Source organism: Scatophagus argus, chromosome 10 (assembly GCF_020382885.2).
Source record: "Scatophagus argus isolate fScaArg1 chromosome 10, fScaArg1.pri, whole genome shotgun sequence".
Classification (NCBI taxonomy): Eukaryota; Metazoa; Chordata; class Actinopteri; family Scatophagidae; genus Scatophagus; species Scatophagus argus.
Genome location: NC_058502.1, coordinates 8635694 through 8655464, shown reverse-complemented (window position 1 = coordinate 8655464; position 19771 = coordinate 8635694). Strand labels below are relative to the sequence as shown.

General features: G+C 41.3%; 1 protein-coding gene across 3 annotated transcripts in view; it reads left to right on the top strand.

The window, feature by feature from the left end:
• Positions 1-1267: 1267 nt before the first annotated feature.
• adam12b (ADAM metallopeptidase domain 12b) overlaps positions 1268-19771 on the top strand; it is a 73047-nt gene continuing 54543 nt past the window's right edge. The window contains exons 1-3 of one of the 3 annotated variants that reach the window (XM_046402003.1): positions 1268-1960; positions 13408-13529; positions 15402-15475. In XM_046402003.1, the coding sequence (XP_046257959.1) occupies positions 1846-1960; positions 13408-13529; positions 15402-15475 (311 nt within the window). In that variant the 5' untranslated portion in view covers positions 1268-1845. Of the gene's footprint in view, positions 1961-13407; positions 13530-15401; positions 15476-19771 lie in introns of those variants that run through there. The other 2 variants (XM_046402004.1, XM_046402005.1) reach the window with 2 other exon arrangements.

Sequence of the window (19771 nt, the reverse complement as noted above, 5' to 3'; positions counted from 1 at the left end):
GCCATTGTAAAAGACAGACAAAACAGAACCAACTCAGCAGTTAAGAGTGATGAACAGAAGATGCTTGCATTTAATAAAAGTCTTAAGAGAGAAAATGAAGAGACACACAAACACTGAAACTCTTGGGGATTTTAAAGACATAACCAAAGTCAGCTCAGGCAAAGCACTGCAATTTTCCATTTTTCTTTGCAGCTTGTAGCCTCTGTGGAGATGTGCAATGAACCGACGCCTGCACATGAGACATCTGTGACTTTTTTGCCTGAAGCGTACACACACTCAAAAAGATTAGACTAAACCAGACCAGGTAGCCTGAGCAAAACACAGATGGGGCCATGGAGATGACAGTTTTTCTCTCCCTCTCTTTCTCTCTCTCTCTCTGTGTGTGGACACAGAGATAAAGAGGAGAAAGAGGCAATCACATGGGGGGGGGGGGGGGGGGGGGGGGGTGACTCAGCATTTCCATTCCTGAATACTTTTATAAAATAAAATATTCACACTTTAAATTAAATCATTTTCATCTCTGTAAAACCTCAGTGATGGCACAAACCAGTACAACACAAGCATCTATATGTAAAATCTCAGTTCATCCATCCATTTTCTATACCGCTTATCCATGAGGGTCGCGGGGGGCCTGGAGCCTATCCCAGCTAACTACGGGCAAGAGGTGGGGTACACCCTGGACTGGACACAGTCAATCACAGGTCTGACAAACAAAGAACATGCAAACTCCACATAGAAGGGCCCAGACCTGGATTCAAACCAGGAGCCCTCTTGCTATGGGCAACAGTGCTAACCACTGCACCACCATGCCCCCTAATCTCAGTTAAAAACTTTAAAAAAATGTAAACTTTCAAAAGTGTAAACTTGGAGTTTAACAGGTTAAGAAGTTGAACTTCCGAGGGAACTTAAATTTCCCTCGGGATCAATAAAGTATCTATCTATCCAACTTCACTTTTTTTGAATTGTACTGACATAGGAACATGGGGGACTAAAACATAAAATCATAAATCAAAGTTAACTTTTTATGTAATGTCACATTATCATTCTTTCAATAGTTATTTTAAAAAGCTTGGGTTGCATCTTTAAATGTGTTTTTGTAGCTGACTATGCTCGGCTCTATTCCCTTGACATAGGCAAGCAACCTAAGTATTGTTATGCTCTGCTAACTGTGCCATGTCAGCAGATATTAATACATCCTTATTGGTGTGCATTTAGACTTTTTAAAATACGAAATAGCTACCCTGCCTACGTAACACGCCTTAAGTGGGTGAATGGGTGAAGATGGTAAACGGGTAAAAATCTCACAATTGAATTTGGCAGCTAGCAAATTGGATTTGACAACAACCGTCCGGCTCTAGGACCCAGCGGAGTCCGAAAAGCGCACATGGCAAAGTGTGGCCGCTCTGGTACGAGAGGGGATGGCAAGTCTGCTTCATTACCAATTCACCAACATCCTAAGATTCTGTCTTTTCTAGCGCTCCTCGCCACACTTCCATCACATGAGCAACACCTTTACACCTAAAAAAAAAAAAAAGCCTTCATCCAACAGTATTTGTGCGTTTTTTTCCCAGACTATTGTCGGCCAAACGCCTGGTGCAGGAAGGAAAAGTTTCTGACAGCTTTCTTGAAATGACAGCCTGCCGCATCTCGTTGGACTCTTGGTGGTGAAGCTTTTCTCCCCCCTCCTCACCCCCCTCCCGTCCCCGTATTTCCCCACTACACCACCGTGAACTGCTTTGGCCTGTATCTCCATCCTGTCCCCTGTGTGAAGTGTCTGGCCGTGCTGCATTAATAACGCAGTCCGAGCGTTTTTCCCCCGGCTTCACCCCACCGAGCCCGGGCATCATGAGAACCTGGGGGCGGCGGAAGAACTTTGCCTTTCTGATCTTCGCTCTCCGCGTCTGGTGCCTGTCGGTGGGAGCAGAAAATGCTGACAGCACGGTTTACAATATGCAAGAAGGTGAGTAGGCTGCGTAAATGACTGTTAAAATTTCTGCCTCTAGTCACTTGGCTTGTTTTCATGTTGTGCTGCAGATGTTGAGCCACAGTCTGGTTAAGTGAACATGATTTATAAATAGTGTTTGGACCGTATTTCACTTATGTTTCAGGGCATTTTCAGTGCAGGTAGCTCTGTGTTTACAATAGGAATACCTTAACATGTTTTTCATACATGCTTGACACTTGAAATACCAATTTTGCAGTTTTTCTTTTCCATTTCTCCTCTCACACAGCCCTTTGCATTGCCTTGCTGTGCATGTTACAGTCGGGAAATCCAGAGGAGGAAAGAGTTTGTTTTTTTAGATCCATCTTTCTGCTCGGATGGAACAATAAAGGGAAGTGTAGACAGATGAGTTTAGCATCCAGGAAGATACCAAGTCATCTTTAGGTTGTAAACATAAGCCAAACAGGATGTTATTATTGTGCAGCTGAACTTAAACTGCTAAATGAATGAGCCAGTGATAACCGGGTATTGTGTGTATGGGACAGACCATGTGCTGGGAATACAAATGGCTTGTCTGTGTGTGCGTGTGGCTGTGCATGTAGCACCAAGATAAATTGGCAAAGATAAAAACGGAGGGGGGGGGGACTACAACAGGTTTCGGGTACTTTAGATTAAAATGTGCTGGACTGGCAAACTTTTTGTGGAGTCTGACATTTCAGTGAAGATCTCTGCTGAGTGTACTAATAAAATACTGTGGCATGTCATTATCGTGTCTTGAGGAGATGTCCGCAAGATGGTGGATGGAAGTTTGTGCCATGTTTCAGTAACTGAAATACATTTAATGTAGCAAAATGTAAATGCAGTGAAGATTCATTGTTGATGGTGTGGGGGGGTCATCATTAACAGCACCTTGCAAACCTCACAGCAAAGTTTCTCTGAAAATTACCCAGGATGCAATACAGGAGATGTTTACCGCACACACCGTCTCAGTGTGGGGTCATTGGAGCTCTCACTGTGTATTAATACTGGGAGTAAAGCTTGTTTTAAGACGTAGTGTGGATACTGAAATAGAGTAGTATATACCGCCTCTTTGATGTCAGTATTGACTTCAGCTTCCCCCTGAAATGTTTGTCGTGGCTTCCTTGCACCTCAGTGGAGACTGTGCCACAATGTCTTTATCATGCTGTGGTTTGTGAGCCGGAATGAAGCTAGAGAGGTTTTCCTTGAGGTGCAGCCTCAGTTCTTTTCCAGCATTGCTTGGTTTATCTAATGGGAAATAGATATAGCAATAAACAACGCATTCATCAGAGCAATCTGATGAAGGCTCTGTGCAGAGAAATGTTTTTGCTTTTTAAGGTGGGCCAAAAAACACATGCACCATTCATGTGTGTGTGCGTATGTGTGTGTATGAGACTGCACCCGGTACTCCTTCCACATTATTTGCTCATGAATAAGAGAGGCCGTGTCTGACATCAAAATCTTAAAAACATCATTCAAAATTAAGTGAACTATTGATTATATTTTCGTCAAGACAAATGTCGCAGTGCCCCTTTCACTTTTCGCTCAGTCTGAAAGGTATCAGATGTTAGTAAAGGTAACTGTTCCATCTTTCTCCGTGGTCCTGATCCAGCATATTTGGTGGAAATGGCCTCATCTGACTCTAAGGTAGAGCTGGAGCTAGAGCCTTTTGCAAAAAATGGCTTCTCCACTTTTCATGCCTCAGATATGATAATATCCAACATTATGCATTGCGTTTATTGCAAAGAATGGCTGACAGTGCTTTTCTGGAGAATTGATGTTTGAATTGAAACGCTAAAAAAGCACAGTGTTTCTAAGGAACGCGTCATGTGCCATGAGAGGTGTGTGGCTTGTAGAGCAGCTGGTCTTCATCCACAGCAAACAAGATGGCTGGGAGCAGTCTGCAGCTCAATGATATATGTAGCGTGTAAAGTGGTTGGTTGGTAGGTATTTAATCAAAATGGCTTGGCTCAATAGTGGACTAAATCTGACACAAATGGTTGTCTGACTTTAACCAGATCTGTCAGTATCCTGCCACTTGGCTCTGGGGTTGATGCCATGGGTTATTGCTTGCCCAAATTTAGCCTGAGTGCTGCTCACTGAAACGGATTCTTTGCCTAAATCAGTCAAAGTCTGCACCATCCAAAACTCAGCCTATTCTGTACTACTCATATATGGGCCAGAACTGACTGACATTCAGTCCTGCAGTGCTATAATACTTGTCGGTGCATTAGCACTCAGCTGAAATTGGCTACCTGGACAGTGTTCAAGTTGTGTTAGTAACTGAATTAGGACTTTCTCTGGGGGAATTTTGAAAGTGCCGTTTTAAGTGTATCCTGGCCTTGAAGCCAGTAATGTTGCATTACTGAGTATTTTTACATGGAAATTTCATCAAGTGTAAGGACTATTAAAGTTAGTAGTTAGATTTTAATGAGGAAATCAAAATATAATCTTCGCCATAGACTATGAAACACACTTCCAGTAAACATAAAGTCAACTATTGAGTATCACAAAGGAAAACAAGACAACATTGTGAATTTATGCCATTGTAGCATTCAGATGTGTTACAGTATTTTGCTCTGTGATATTCTCCCATTGCCTGAAACTTACTCTTGTTACATGCTTTAACATCAGAAAGAATATTTGAAATGATGAAGAGAAAGCCCCCCTAAGTGATTCCTGGAATAGTAGCACATTTGTTGAAAGCTGGATTAAAAGAACCGCCTCCGTATAAATATTGGTATGATTAGATTTTGTAAAAACATTCTATGAAAGAATACACAAAGTTAAAATCAGGTAGCTGAACTGACTGTCTGCTCATTAGCTTTCAAAAAAGCCAACAGCAAAACTGATGAAGTCCCATAAGGGCAAGAATCACAAACGCTGTGTTTACCAATCTTTGATGAATTGCTCTCTCTGTGGCTTTCTGTCTCTGTCCATCTCTCTTTGTCTCTCCTCTGCATATCAACTGGTTTTCTAAGGTCTGATCTGTTTTTTTGTTGTTTTTTTTTCCCTGATCTGAGGAAACTCAATAAATAATTAGAGGCTGAACCAAATGACCTGGATTAGATTTGAGGATATCTGGTCAAACCGCAGCATCAGACAGAATTAATTAGAGAGATTAGAACGTCTGTGTTGTCTAAACAAACTGATGGAGAGGAGAATAAAACCTGCCCCGAGCGCCCTGAAACACATAGAAATTCACAAACACTTCCTTTGGTCTCTCAGGTGCATAGCCAAGCTTTCAGCACAGCTTCCTGGGGTGTAACTAATGGCTGCCATCTGAGAGTTTAAACAACTACTTTCTGTTAAAGCCATTTAAGAAATAACCTTGCCCTGGTCTGTCTTTCAGACCCTTGGGGTGGCTGTCGCTTGACATTTTGAGGGCAGACTGGCATTGATTTGTTGGCCACGAGGGAATGACAGACACAGCTAGAGACGTCTCCTTCTGTTAAGCATCATTGGTCATTATAGCCATCAGTGTGATTTAGCTTCCTCCTGCTCGCCATGTGTCACTCTGCCTGAGGATGATGGGATCACAGATATAATAGAGATAAGCCGATGTTATGAGACGGCAACATCACACACAACGCACAAACCACGTGCAGCTCAGAGATGCTTACTGCTGTGTGATAATCTGAGAAACTAGTGTGCACGCCTGGATTAATGCAATCCCGGATGGCATGTCTGGGAAATAGAGGATAAGAGTCAGGTAGAAGATGTGACAGGTGTATTGGGAAAGTGTGACTCATGTGGGTGGTAGACAGCAACAGAGCTGCAGACCACCACCTGACAGACAGCAGTCAGTCATGGGTGTGATAGATGAGGGATGGGTGCATTTCCCCCCTCGATCTGCATCAGCCTTCAAAGAACAAAAGAGACACAGAGACAGGTGCGAATGCAGTCACCTGCCGCTCTCATCCATTTACCGCACTGATTGAAGGTGTCATACTTCCCCTAAAGCTCAGATATATTTGTGGGATAGACAATTTTCTCTGAAATTTTGTGGAGTGAAGAGAGGAGAAAGGAATAATGATTACATGCGGAGCAGGATGGTAAGGTGGAGTCACTGCTACACGTATCTGTAAACAGAAAGCTGTTTATGCTAGAATGTAGAATGGAGGCAGATATTGGATTTGTGAGGGGTGCACACATGCAATCGTCTTGTCTCATATTTAAAATGAATGAGAGGCTAGAGGTATAGTAGAAGAAATCAGGAGCATTTTGGTGGACACAAAAGAGCTGCTGGGTATCTGAATTCTGTAGAACAGTGGTTGCTTCTTTATTTGTTTTCCTTTGACAGAGTGCCCTTCTCAATATATTTTAGGTTTCGCTTGGATGAGAGTGAGGACAGAAGAAGACATTGGACTGATGCAACAATATAATTCACAGTTGCGCAGCGAGCTGAACCCCCAGGTCGTCCCACATCAATAATTTCACAACAGAAAGGTCATCACACTTCTGTGTCAGTGTATTTACTGTGAGATGTTCTTGATTGGAGTCCAGCCATGCTCTCAAAAACCATCAGCCTTTATATTTTGTCACATCGATACGATAGAAGCTGCTGAAAGAGTATTATATATGAACACCTTTGTAAAGTAACTGTTGTGAGGCAGGGGTTGGTCAGTTGGATGTTTTTTTGCCCACAGCTATTTGAAATCTTTTGTTCCTTTTATGTTTGTGTGTTGTGGGGGTGCACATGAATTTTCTTCCTTGCATATTTTGAAAAATTCTGACAAACACAACATGTTTTGCTGTTTTTGTGTTTTTGAATATATTATTCATAGCAGCTACCATAATATATTAATTTATTAATGAATCATTATAGATGACTATAATGACATAAATAAAAGACCGCGTGTTGACAGCCGAGTTAGCGCCTCTGTGCCAACAGGTTCACAGTGACAACACCATCATGATTTGTTGTTGACATGAATGGCAACAACAAATTACTTGGCAGTTCACCCAGTATTTGTTGAGACATTTCAATCAAAACCACACATCTCATTATGGGAGTAGCGGAAAAGTCAGGGGATAACCAAATTTTGTGTGATTAATCTTCTGGGGACCATGACAAGCCATCCAGTCCTGTCCAGTTACTGAGATAGGACCAAGGTGGTTCACTGACCAGCTGACCAATCAGACCAAATGACCGACATTGCCACCTGTAGAGCCATTGAAGTTGGGTATGGCTGAAAATCCATATTTGTTGGTATCCTGTCTTTCCACACATGGCTGCTAGGTGACCTTGCATGAGTGATAAGTTTTCGTTAATCCCCAAATCCTTCAAGCTGAAATTCCCATAGCTCTGAGACATAATGCCCAAATCTGTGTGAGACCAGATGGGAACTGGCTTTTTTCACTGTTGCTCCCACAGGATGGAAATGGGACGCACAAGCAAATCTCACTAACCCACCCAGAGAAGTCTTCTGTTACCGTTGTTTCACTGTGAGCCAGTGACCTCACAACTTACTCTGTTTGCCCAGTAATGGGCTGTTCGGTTTGGAATAGATCTGCGGTGGGTGGGTGGGGCGGGTGGTCCCACATCCAGGATTAACACCTTCTCAACTTCAGTGCTAATGACTCCAGTGTGTCTTCAGTGGCGAAAGTGAGTGATGAAGGAGTTGAGAGAGGGGATGTGTTGAAATGAGGCAATGAGGGAATCTTTGTTTTTCTTTATGCCTCTCATTCCCTGTTTCTCGCTCTCTCTTTCTCTCAACCTGGTCTCTCCCAGTGTCAATAAGAAGCCCACAATATTGTTCCTTATTGAAAGTCAACTTTTAAGCCTCCATCCACGAGCAAAGACATTGATCACTGAGGAGCCAGAGTGCTGGGGTGGGAAAAGTAGCCATCTTGCTGAAAGGATGGTGGTGGCCATGTTGGTTCGTGGTTCTACTGTTACTGATGCACACTTTTCACTCACAATGCAGTAAAAAATAAGTATTAAATTACTAAACATTTGTGAAGTGTAACTGGCAGTGACATTTCAAGGTCACACTGAGATTGACAACTGACTAAACATTAGAATGTTAAGATGGTCTGATACAGAGTTGGACGATATGTTTAAGTTTTCCAACTGTCCACTACCAGCGACCAGCGATATATTCACGTCGATGTGTGAAACAGTCTTTGTTAGTGTTTCCAGTGTTGAAACAATGTCCAAAGAGTTAGGTCTTTCCCCGCAGCCTTTTTGTGCCACTGGGTTAGCAGGCCTTTAAACTAGCAGTAGTCTAGAGTGGAGATATGTTCATCCAGTCGCCGATTACTAGTCTGATATTAGCATTTAGTTCAAAGTACCACTGTGTCACAGCTTGTGAAGCCGCTATATGGCTGTTAACAGTATTGTTCATTTTTGACACAGGAAAATAACTCCTACCACTACAACTCAAATCTGTCCACTTGAAGATTTTATTTATTACTTATTTAAAATCTAAAAAAATTAAAAATGGAAATAACATTTCTGATGAGCGCTTTTAGAGTTTCTTTGAACATTGCAAGTGCATGGAAACTACATCTCTGGCCAGTGTCTTTTTGAATATACCAAATACCACCTGGAAAGCGTGAACTGGGCCTAATATAATGTCAGCTAGAAAGTTCATTATGCTGTTCAAGATGAAATGCAGAGAGGAGAAATTTACATGTACTTAGTACAGAGAAAAGAAGCCTGTACATATGTTTCGCTGGATAGCACATTTTGTCAGTTGAAAGACTCTTTTCTTTCAAGTTCCTTCTAGCATCAAACATCAGTTCATATGCAGCACTTCAGAGGGCTGCAGCCGTGCTCCTTTTATTTATTTATTTTTTTTAAACAATGCTCGCATGTCTTTTATTAGTCTAGGAACGTCATATTGATTATGAGCTGTGTCAGCAGCAGGGTGTTTTTTGCTGTTTGTATAAAAGAATCCATCAGGAGCCTTTTAGTACAAGAAACTGTAAAATGCTCTCTTCAATGTGCTGGAAAGAAGAGAGTTTGTTGCGAAAGGAAACCCAGGCTTTATTTGAATGCTGCATTCACACTGTGACAAGGCTCTCTTTAACAACCTGTAATATCAAAGACAGTCCTAAAGATTATGTCGATGTCTTTCTGCTTCTCTGAATGACTTCCTGCTAATTAAATCAAAGTCAGGACAAGCTCACAGGTGTCAGGGTCTAATTGATGTTGCAGGAGCAGTTAGATGCAGTTTTTTTTATTGACTCTATTAAGATAGTCATGAGCTGTTTCAAAGCGGCCTCATTCACCATTCTCTTTGTTAAGAGCTCTTTATTTTCCGAGGGCACATTGTAGGTGTAGCATCCGTTGCCGTATTTGGGTCAGTGGTGTTTTCATACGGAATCGTTAATTGGATGTAAACAGAAACGCTCCACTAATGTGTTCATAGAGCTTCTTTGTTACACTCTGACCTAAAAAAATTAAAACATTTTAGCTTCCTCAGATTTTTTTTGTGGCAGACAGTGTGGAAGATGGCAGAATTAAGAGAACACCAAAGATCATCTTCTGTTCGTCTTGTGCTTGCTTTTCTGTTACTCTTCTCGTCTTTGTGCCACATGTATGCTCACCAGTTGAATAAAATGCACCATTTGTGATTAGAATTTGTAGATATTGCTATTGGTACAACGCACCTACAAATGACCCTTAAAATCTGTCTCACGTCCACATCAGCTTGAGTCAATACATCGCCATTTTGTGATCAATCTGTATGATCAATATAGTACACACACACAGAAGATTAGAGCCAGATTTCCTTTGAATCCAGCTGCAGCTGTTGCACTTTCTGGTATGTGTCATTTGGCAGTTTTTTGGCACAAAACCCTTTATAAAGACCTTTGTGTATAGTTGTGAAACCTTCATCTTCATTTTCTTCGCCACACAGGCACATTATAAGGTTTTGATTGGAGGCTTGGCGAGAGCCAGTTTTGAAGCAGATATTGAACTGTTATCAAATCCACAATCAGAGTTCTTCTTCTCTGAGCCGCTGTTATTAAAGATCTGTTCTCCGTGTTGGGAAATAACTGAAAAGTCACATCTCCGGGGACCATGTTCTGTTTCGCTGCTTGTGTACTTGACCCCGTTTGAAAGCTGTTGAGGCTGGATGTGTGTGCGGTTAAGAAGAGCTAAGATAGAGGCAAGTTGCAAAATAAAAGACCTGATTTTGACTGTGATATACAGTATGACTAATGATGTGATGGAAAATGTGATAGACAATTTTTGGTAATTTTAAAATTATTTTATAGGCCAAACGATTAGTTGAGACAAAAAAATCTATACTATAATCAATAATGATTGCTGTTTCTAAGGTCAAGACAAACCTTTAAGTTCAGTTAAAAAGTAATATTTTATTTTTAAGTTTATTCCCATGCTAAAAACATCAAAACCTGCTGGGTGTAATATTTTCTTCTTCTATATGAAATACACAGCGTGTTGTAAATAGGTTCTATGCAGATTTAATTTTCAGTTTATGATATTGGCATGAGGTCTCTTAAGTCCACAGTAATGCCTGTTCTTTCTTGTACTCCCTCAGCACCTTGCCTATAGATTAACACACGTCCTTCATCCTCCTGCTTTGACCTTTCTCACGTTGTTTATTCTCTTGTTCATCTCAGAGGGACTCCATGTTAACAATGCTGATTGAGCAGACCGCTGCAGTATTAGCTGTGAATGAAAAGCAGCGTATTCTGTTTAAACACTCCAGTGAATGCAGATAATGCCACACGTACACATTTTTATGTGTATTATTTATGCATGTATAGCTGCCTCACTTTAATCAGCCGGACGATATATGCACCCTTCTCCTCAATAAGGACGAATAAATGAATATACAAATAAATGTGAAAGTCATCAGGAAATGTCTCTGATGTAGCGGATGAAAGACTGAGTGACTGTAATGTGTTTGATTTTTGTTCTGGGTCCAACAGCACAACAGTGTTTGACTGAAGTAATTTTGTTTTGTTTTTTTTTGGTTGTTTGTTGGCTGTGTCACTTTCCCGCTGAGTAAATGGACATCAGGCCCTTTTTGAATTTGCTTTACCTAACAGTTAATTAGTAATACACTCATGCTCGGGTTGCAATGCCAAAAATGGAGGTAGCGTTAAATGAAATCTGATTTTTGAGACTTTTTAAAGAGGAGGTAGTGGAGGGAGAAGATGCTTTTGGCTGCCAGAGAGACTTGTGTTTTTAAGATGTATGACCCGCAGAAGATTTTCCCTTGTGTCCAATATGAGGATACAACTGTGGTTGGCTTAGCAATCAAGATACTCTCCAGAAAACATATGGGATTAACCCAGTTTTAGTTTGAATTTCAAAGGTTCCCAAAGAGGATGACGCCCATGAGAGTGATCACGAATGCCACATTTCTTTGCTGTTTGAAGGGAATGCTTCTTTTTGGGGGGAGTAATGACGGATGTTGCATATAAACTTTAATCATCATCCAGCTTGTGCTTGGGGCTGATACACACAAAAACCTTGACATTCTCACATACAGCATCCAGATCTCTTACAAACACATACACACACATTCATTCACACATTGAAGGGGTTAGTATGCTTCAGACACAGTGCTTGTCAGACCACTGAACAGCGTTGGAAACCCCCCAAAGTGGAGGGGCTACAGCATGTTTTGTAATGTTCGTAAACTAGCAATCTAGTTCGAATCTATACAAGTGTGAAAGAAGTCCAAAATTATACTTCTCCTCATCACTCCTCAGGCTTTCTTTTTTACTCCACAAACAAGCTACTTCCACTGTCTGTGCAACCAAACAAGCGCAACACAAGGAATAAAAAAAAATTGTGGGAACGTGTGCGTTCAACCCATTTATTTATGCCACTTTGTACAGTATGACTTTTCTGTTGACATGTTGTAGAAACTAGTTTTGTTTTGAGCGTAACCCTGCTTTAGTGTTGCCTCTGGACTGGTATTTGATTAACACACCAGCATTGGAGTCTTTTATTAACAAGACGTCTGCTTGACTTTCTTTTTATAGCTCCCTTTTAATGGCACTCCAGCCACAGCCTGTGGTCTCTCAGTCATGCTGCTCCGTCTGTCTAACATGGTTTTCATGCACCGCGAAAACCAACAAACTACCATCAAGTACCCCATTAAATATTGGAGGTCTCTTTTATGCTCTTATTAGCTTATTATGCACTGTGGATAAGGGGTGGGGGGGGGGTTCGGGCCACAGTGAGAGCACAGGGCAACAGCCATCAAAGACTGTTTGAAGTTGTGAAAAATGCAGTTGCATTGGCACAGGAGTCGTTGCTGGATTTTGCTTTCAAAGAAACAAGAAATACATCAAACTTTTATGAGACAGAGTGCTTGAAAATGAAGACATGTTCAGCCAGGAGGAGAGAGGGAAAATGGGTAAACAGAGTATGTCAGACTGTAGTATCGCTGCTCAGTGTTCTACTGAACTCTTGTTGTACCCCGCATGATGCTGCACATGCACATGGCCGGCAGACAGATGCTTTACGTGCATGTCTCAAGGGATTGGTGAACAGTAGACCTTAGACTTATAGTAAATAGAGACGCAGCATGCTCTCTCAGTTTGGTGATAGCGGTAACATGAAATCCTCAACCTTTCTACTCTATCTCCACAGCTCCTCTCTGGGTTTGTAACACTTTCTGGGCTTCACAGGAAGCATCTGCTACAACACAGACATGCTCAGTAAGGCCGTGGGAGCGTTAGAGACGGCCTCAGTTGTCTGTGGGAGAAAAGAGAGGAGAGCAGAGGGAATTGTGACTGTGATTCCCACGTTCTGCTTGAAGCCACTGATCCAGTATATTATAATATATTTCATCCTATGCTATATATACTGTACATCTCATTCTGTTGTCCTACCAAATGAGCACTCTTTTAAGAGCTCATAATTGGCTGCTAATGCTAATTTTCCTTCAGTAACGGTTTCAAAGAGGAGTAAAATGAGATGTTAGAGAAATGGTGGAAAGGAAGAAGAGACAGGAAAAAAAGCAGAAGACATCAGTTCTAGTTGACCTACTATAGGAAGCTAAAAAGGGATAAAGATAGAAACAAAAATAAGTGGAAAGGACCATTTCATCTTGCCAGCTGCTTTTCTTTTTTTATTTTTTTCAACTTCATTCCTGTCTGGAGATATCGTAAAGGCTGAGTTTCTCATAAACTCTGTGGGAGCCTCTATTATTGATGCTCTGTCTGTAGCCCTTGGGGTGGGGGAGTCGGGGGGACACAGCACATCTTCTCTCAGGCTTCCCTGCCTTTGTTCCAGGGTTTTTCTTTCCTGTCAGATGCATTTTCTGTGTGCTTAAATAATTGAGCCTATTACAGAGCAGTTTTGACCTCTCTCGCTGACCCTTTTGTCTGCATGCCAGTTTAACAAAATCTACTTTGTAAGCATCAATGATATTTGTATGGTGTTAAATTTAATTATTCAAGTGTTTAATCTTTCCTAATGATCTTCTTTTTTTTTTTTTTTTTAGGAAGTAGTCCAGACAAGCACAAACAGCGAGGAGAACCAGCTAAACCAGAGAGCTATGGGACCACCGTACCTCTGCTGCTCAAGGGCAAGGAGCGCAGACCTCTCAGCCAGCTCAAAGCCGGGGTAAATACTCACAAGACCACTTAAACAGTGCTAGCTTAATGCTAATTAGTCAGCATCCAAGTGAGCTTGCACAAGATCAGTCAAGTACAGACATCTGGCCATATGATTCCCTCCCCTGTTGCCTGTTTCCCCGCTTGCATGATTTTCCTCAGCAGAAAGTCCCTTCCTCATCTCTGTTTATCCTGTTGTGGTTTTCTCTCCTCGCTAACTCCCACTCCTATGTTTTCAATATGTCTTCTTCTGTTTGTTGAACACACGAATTCCCCTTAGGCAATACATTCTGTGAAATTACTCCTGAAACTCATCAGCCTTTCAGCAGTTTTACAAGTCAACAGTACACAAACCTGACACTGTGAGAAAGATTCAAGAGGCACCCCACCCTTGTAACACCTTGCAGACTTGTACACTTTTGTTCTTTCCTGCTCCGTGAGATATATGCTACATGCACACATAAATATGTACAGTCAGTTCAGCCCTTGACTCGTGTTCTCAGCCATGGAAAACAAGTCTATGTCATGTACTACAGTTGAAAAAGAAAATGTTTGAAATCCAGCATCCCCCACCACAACCTTTCCAGGGGAGGGAAATGCGTAGGTGTTGCGAACTCCCTGAGCAATCAGACGTTTTTTTTCTTGATGCATGGATGTTACCATCTGAGAGAGTTGTCTTCTTTTTTTTTTTTCTTTAAATTGTGCTCCTCTCTTTAATTCAGTCAGTGGGAGAGGGGCAGTGATTTTAATTACATTAATTGTTTACCATCAAAATGTTGGCCTGAGAGGAAAAAAGCAACTTTTACCTTCATGGAGTTAATTAAGCATCTGGTTTTAACTACATCAGTTATGTTTGGTAAGCCATTTTTGTTTAGGAGATACAGTAGGATATCTACAGACTGACCCTACACAAATTAAATTGACTGCAAGAGCAGCTCATGATTTAAACCTTCCCGGATACCAGATTTATATAGCTGCTCCTTGTGCCAATAGAGGGTTATCAAGCAGTCGTAAAGTATTGCAGAGTCATTACTTACAGTGACAACCACTCTCCTCACAAACACAAACACACCCTCACGGCCACACTTACACAAAAACACAGAGGTGCTGACTCTCAGACAGAGCTGCAGATTGGCTGGCCTGGAGGCAACAGTCAGCAGACCTAATAAATGTCACAATACACAGTGTGTCTGAAATGTCAACTCATTGTACATAAATCTGTGTCTGTGCCTCACTTAGAGAAATGTCTTTCCATTGTCTTTATCTTGTTTTTTTTATGTTCGCGTTGGTCTGATGGTCAGGTTGAAATTCGATTTAGAATTAAATCTCAAAATTACATTTGACACTGTGAGTCATATCTCTTATGTTACCTTCATATTCTGGGTTTTTGCAGCCATAAATCTGTGACACCAAATACTCACATTGTATAGTCATCATAGCTGTTCCTGCACTGAAAAACTGTTTTTCTGCCAAAGAAAGTAGGATATTCCGTTTGCATTTGCGGTAACTTAATAAAGCTCTGATGGAGTGTAAAGAGACCAAACGATAAACGGCCGGGCTGTTATCAGTAGGTGGTGGGAAAACGTTTGAAGACAGTATGGAAATGACGGCTCCACCACTAACAATTAAAATGACTATAGAGAAAATGAGAGCTGCAATGATAAACTGATTTGTAGATTGAACAGCTATTCTGATAATCAATAAATCACTAGGATGTGAACACTTTCCTTGTGTTCCTCTAATACTATTGTGCCACATCCTGACTTGTTTAAAGCCTTTGTGTCACAGTGAGTCAGAGCTCCACACAAATGCTGATCCACAGGCAGGATGCCGGACATCCGGGCACTACCTCAACACTCCCATCATCTTTTTTGTGTTTCAGAGTTATCCTGCATCGCTCCAGCTGCTCGTACATGCAGAAGGTGAACAGCTTATCCTGCTGCTGGAGAAAAATGAGTGAGTTTCCCTCTGATTAATTTTAATTCTCTTTCCACACTCACTGGGACAGAGGAAGCTTGATATTTATTATGTTAATAACGGCCAATAGATAAACCCACACTTCCAGCTCCGGCTGGCTGGAATCATATATGCAAGAGGAGGGGAAATTGTATGGGTCTGGTCTATGATATAGTGTATTCAAAGAGGGAGAAAATAATATGTCCCCCAGTGATTGGACTCTTTTATGGTTCAGTCTCTCTGAAGAGCCAAGAGATGAAAGCTGATAAAGAAAAAGGCAGAGCTCTGAGGACATGCTTGTCCTCCCCTCCTTTGCTTTCCCTCTGCTCTCATCATTCCACTCCCTTCCAGGCTGCGGAAAATAACACAGTGAACTGTGAAACGAGGTGTGTGGATCGTTTGGAGTTCATAAATATGTAGCCACACGCTCAAACTTTCATATAGAGGGGAAAGATTTCAGTAAAACCAGAAAAAAAAAAAGTGTGTAAAGGCCAGGCTGTGTGTCCAGGGAAATATACACTCTCACAAGAATGATGGCATCTCTGTCTCAGGTCTTGTTTCTGCCAATGTTTCTTATTCAGAGGGATTGGAAACATAATATTTTACCCCGCTGCTCTGGGATACAGATATTGACACTGGAGTGGTGGACGTGGTCCATAACTGGCCAGACCTCATCACTGGTAACTCTCGAACAAACACAAATCGCACAGCTGAGATTTTTTTGGCTGCTTCCCCTCAGCAGTGCAGAACCTCAGCGGGGGGGGGGTTGAAAAACATCTATTGCTGTTGACGTTTAGAAATGAAACTGCTAATATTACTTATTGTACACCTGATATATAACAGCCACCAACTAACGCCACTGTTGGAGAGATTTAAGGAGGCTATTTGAAGAAGCTGTTTAGTATGCGAGCGGACAAACAAATGACTTATTAAACATCTCCCTCTCTGTTTTTTTATTTCCCCTCACCCATAATTCAAGGTGCTCTGCAAACACAATTCTCACTACTCGCCAAACAAACTAAGAAAATCCTTCAAATATAATATCCTTGTCTAGAAATTAAACACTCCCTACGAAAACACTGTCCCGACTGACCCTTCCGATCCTCATTCTACATGTGACCTTGAATAACCTCAGCATCAGCTGTGAGTCATCCGTCACCAGGTTGAGACCCGGGAGCGTGCTGCCATTCCCATCCGGCCTGTTCCCTGTCAGGCCAGATGTGTCCTCTGATATCGCTTCAGCAGTTCAGCCAACCCAGAACAGGTGGTCTCTGACCTCTACGTGTGACTGTTTTGTCAAGGCTGCAACCAGTCTGGGGCAGAAGGGCCGATGAGGGCGTATGACAGGAAAATGCCAAGGATGTGGCCTTGCGGTTTTTCTAAATAATTTACAGTAATATTTTGCACCTGGCAACACTGTTCCGGTATGAGTTTTCCTACATTAAACGTAATTACGTTGCACCCTTCAACTACGCTAAAGAACCAATCCAGTGTGGGTGAGAAAAGCTTGCAAGTTGAATGACTCAAGATTACAAATAATGGTTCTTATTTGGTTTGAATAGCAGTTTTTCCTCCATCACCAACAAGAACAAAATATGGAAAATGGCAGCTTTCGTAACAACAGCGCTTTAGAAATGTTCACCCAAAGCTACCCTTCTGACTTCACTATCTGTAACACAGTCAGTGTGAATATCTTCATATTCCTCATAGCTGCGTATTTATTTTCTGTTGCCACTCTGTGGTTCATGTGTACTACCACAAAGCTGCATGTCAGACATATGGGCTGCATATTGAAAGTATGTGATATTCCTACAGCAACACCAACATTTCATCATATATAGTTTAGGAAGACATATTGTTGGTTGAACTGTTTTAGATTAAACCTATTAAACAGTTCACTTAACAAGTCATTGTTTCAAAGGCAAGTTGAACAACCCTCATCCCCAGACCCTCAATACTTTTTGATTTTACCCAAATCAACCAATTTCCGTTTGAATATATAACTCAATGAAACACATCGTCATTGTGACAAGCAGGTGAGAAACACAAAAGCAGTACTGTGTGTGAATGTGTTTAACTTTAATGCTACCTTGGGAGAATTTTGGTGAAAACATTTATGGTTTAAGACTGCAGAACCAAGGGGAAAAAATGGTCGTTATATGTTAGCTCTGAGGAAGTGAATGGATCTGAATGCAAATAAGTCAAGAACTTTGTAATTATTGCCTTTTTTGTGTTGAATTACGGCAGGTTTTCTGTGAAGGCTCATCCTTTTTTGCTTGAATCTGCTGAGCCTGTGCAGTTTGCTCATTTGGCACTGCTGCAGAGCACACCTGTTCCAAGGCCAGTGTAAAATGATCTCAGTCCTCACCAATATAAACATGCTACCAGATCCAATTAATAAACTGCTGTTTGTTAGCCACTTGGCCCTCTCCCAGGGCCGGGGAAACTTGGCAACGGCCAGACAAGCATAGATCTACTGAAGCGAGAAATCAGTGGGGTCCACATTGTGTGTGTGTGCATGCATGTGTGTGTGTGTGTGTGAGGGTACTATTTCGATAGGTGGCATCCAGCAAGAATGAATGTAGTCCCAGAGCGTGTATGTGTGATTTGATAGAGTCAGAGTGTTTCTGTTTTTGTCCACCTTGTGAATTTGCGTTTATTGCACAAACGCTGAAGCTTGGACTGGATTTTATCTCCAGGGGCACTGGATCCAACTTCTTTTTTGTCCTTGACATCCCCTGGGATCATGCTGTCTGAATAAAAAATGAGTGGAAGGCAGTGAGTGGAAGACCTCTGTATTATATTTTGTGTTACTTTTACAAAAGTTGTCAAATGTAAAGAGTAAATGTTCTTTTGCACTCTTTGTTAGTTTTGACTTTGGTTTGATTCTTACATCTGTACCTGAGCAGTGCATTGGGGCATACTTAGACCAGCCCCTCTGCTTGATTACAATTGTAGCAGCTTTATATGCTTTTTCCTGTTAACTTCTCTGTCCCACATACTATTACTACTATATACACCACATTTAAAATAAGTAGCATAAGATGGTTGTAGAGGAAGAGGTGTTTCTCCATTACTATGTTATGTTTCTTTTTTGGATCTTAAGAGCAATAGGAAAGGCTGTGTCGTATACAGTATTTAAGGCCTGACATGTTGTACAGTGCAAACAGAGCTGGACAGACGTACAGACTTGGGCCAGCAGCAGCCTCTTTGACGTATAGCATTGATCAATGGCACAGTTGGCTGGCTTGAAATGATTAATGGTGGTGGTGTGGGACATTACACATTAGTCTTGATTAAAGACTTCAATAGCTCTGTCTGGGAGACCAAGGTGCTTCTGTGTGTGTGTGTGTGTGGGTGTGTGTGTGTGTGCGTGTTAAAGAGAGAGAAAAAGAGAGTTAAAGATGTACAGCTTGGCCCCCTTACTTAAATTCAGTTTTAATGTTCATAACAATAACAATAACAATAGCAGCACCTTAACAGTTTACAAAATTCTTACTGAGAAAGGCAATATAACAACAGAAAGCCAAACAGAACCAAGACCAGATGATTAAAACAAGAGGACAAAAGACTCAAAATGCACAGCAGCCTGTGTGGCTGGATAGAGATAGTTTAACAAGTAGAGTCATGAAGTTTTCATGTCTTATTTCTTCCTTCAAAAGTCATGTTGTCTCATTTTAGAAAAATGTAATTAAAATATTACAAGTTATCTAAAAACAAGCAGTTGCCTAAATAAAAATGCTAAATACAAACTGATAAACTTTTGATCAAACCCAGACACAGTTTCACTCAATCATTCATTCGTTCATTTTTCTATAGCGCTTATCCGTCAGGGTCGCAGGGAGCTAGAGGAGATCAGAAACAATCTGATTACATGACATCGGAAAACAAGCTTATGAACCAACCGGACAATTGATGTCATCTTTGGGTACTCACTTTTCAGTACTACTGTGGATATGCTTTGGTCAGTATCAAGAAAGTATTTGGCAACTTTCATTTTTATAGAGAATAAAATAACCATAAAATGCAAAGTTAGTTTTTTGAGAAAAACAAAATGTCTTCCCAGCTTTTATTTTGAAAGTAGAAGAAAGCATCTGTTGGGATGACCTCTGGTTTCCAGGTCAAATTGAACAGGTGATGCTGTTCTGTCGGTTTGAGTTTACGCTCAGGGGGATTCAGCTTTGATCAGTACTTGTGCGAGAATCTTTATCGCTACCTCAAATGTAATTACAGAATTTCACTTTCCCAAATCATCAGCTCATGCTCATTTTTCTTCACTCGTGCACAAATCTAAAT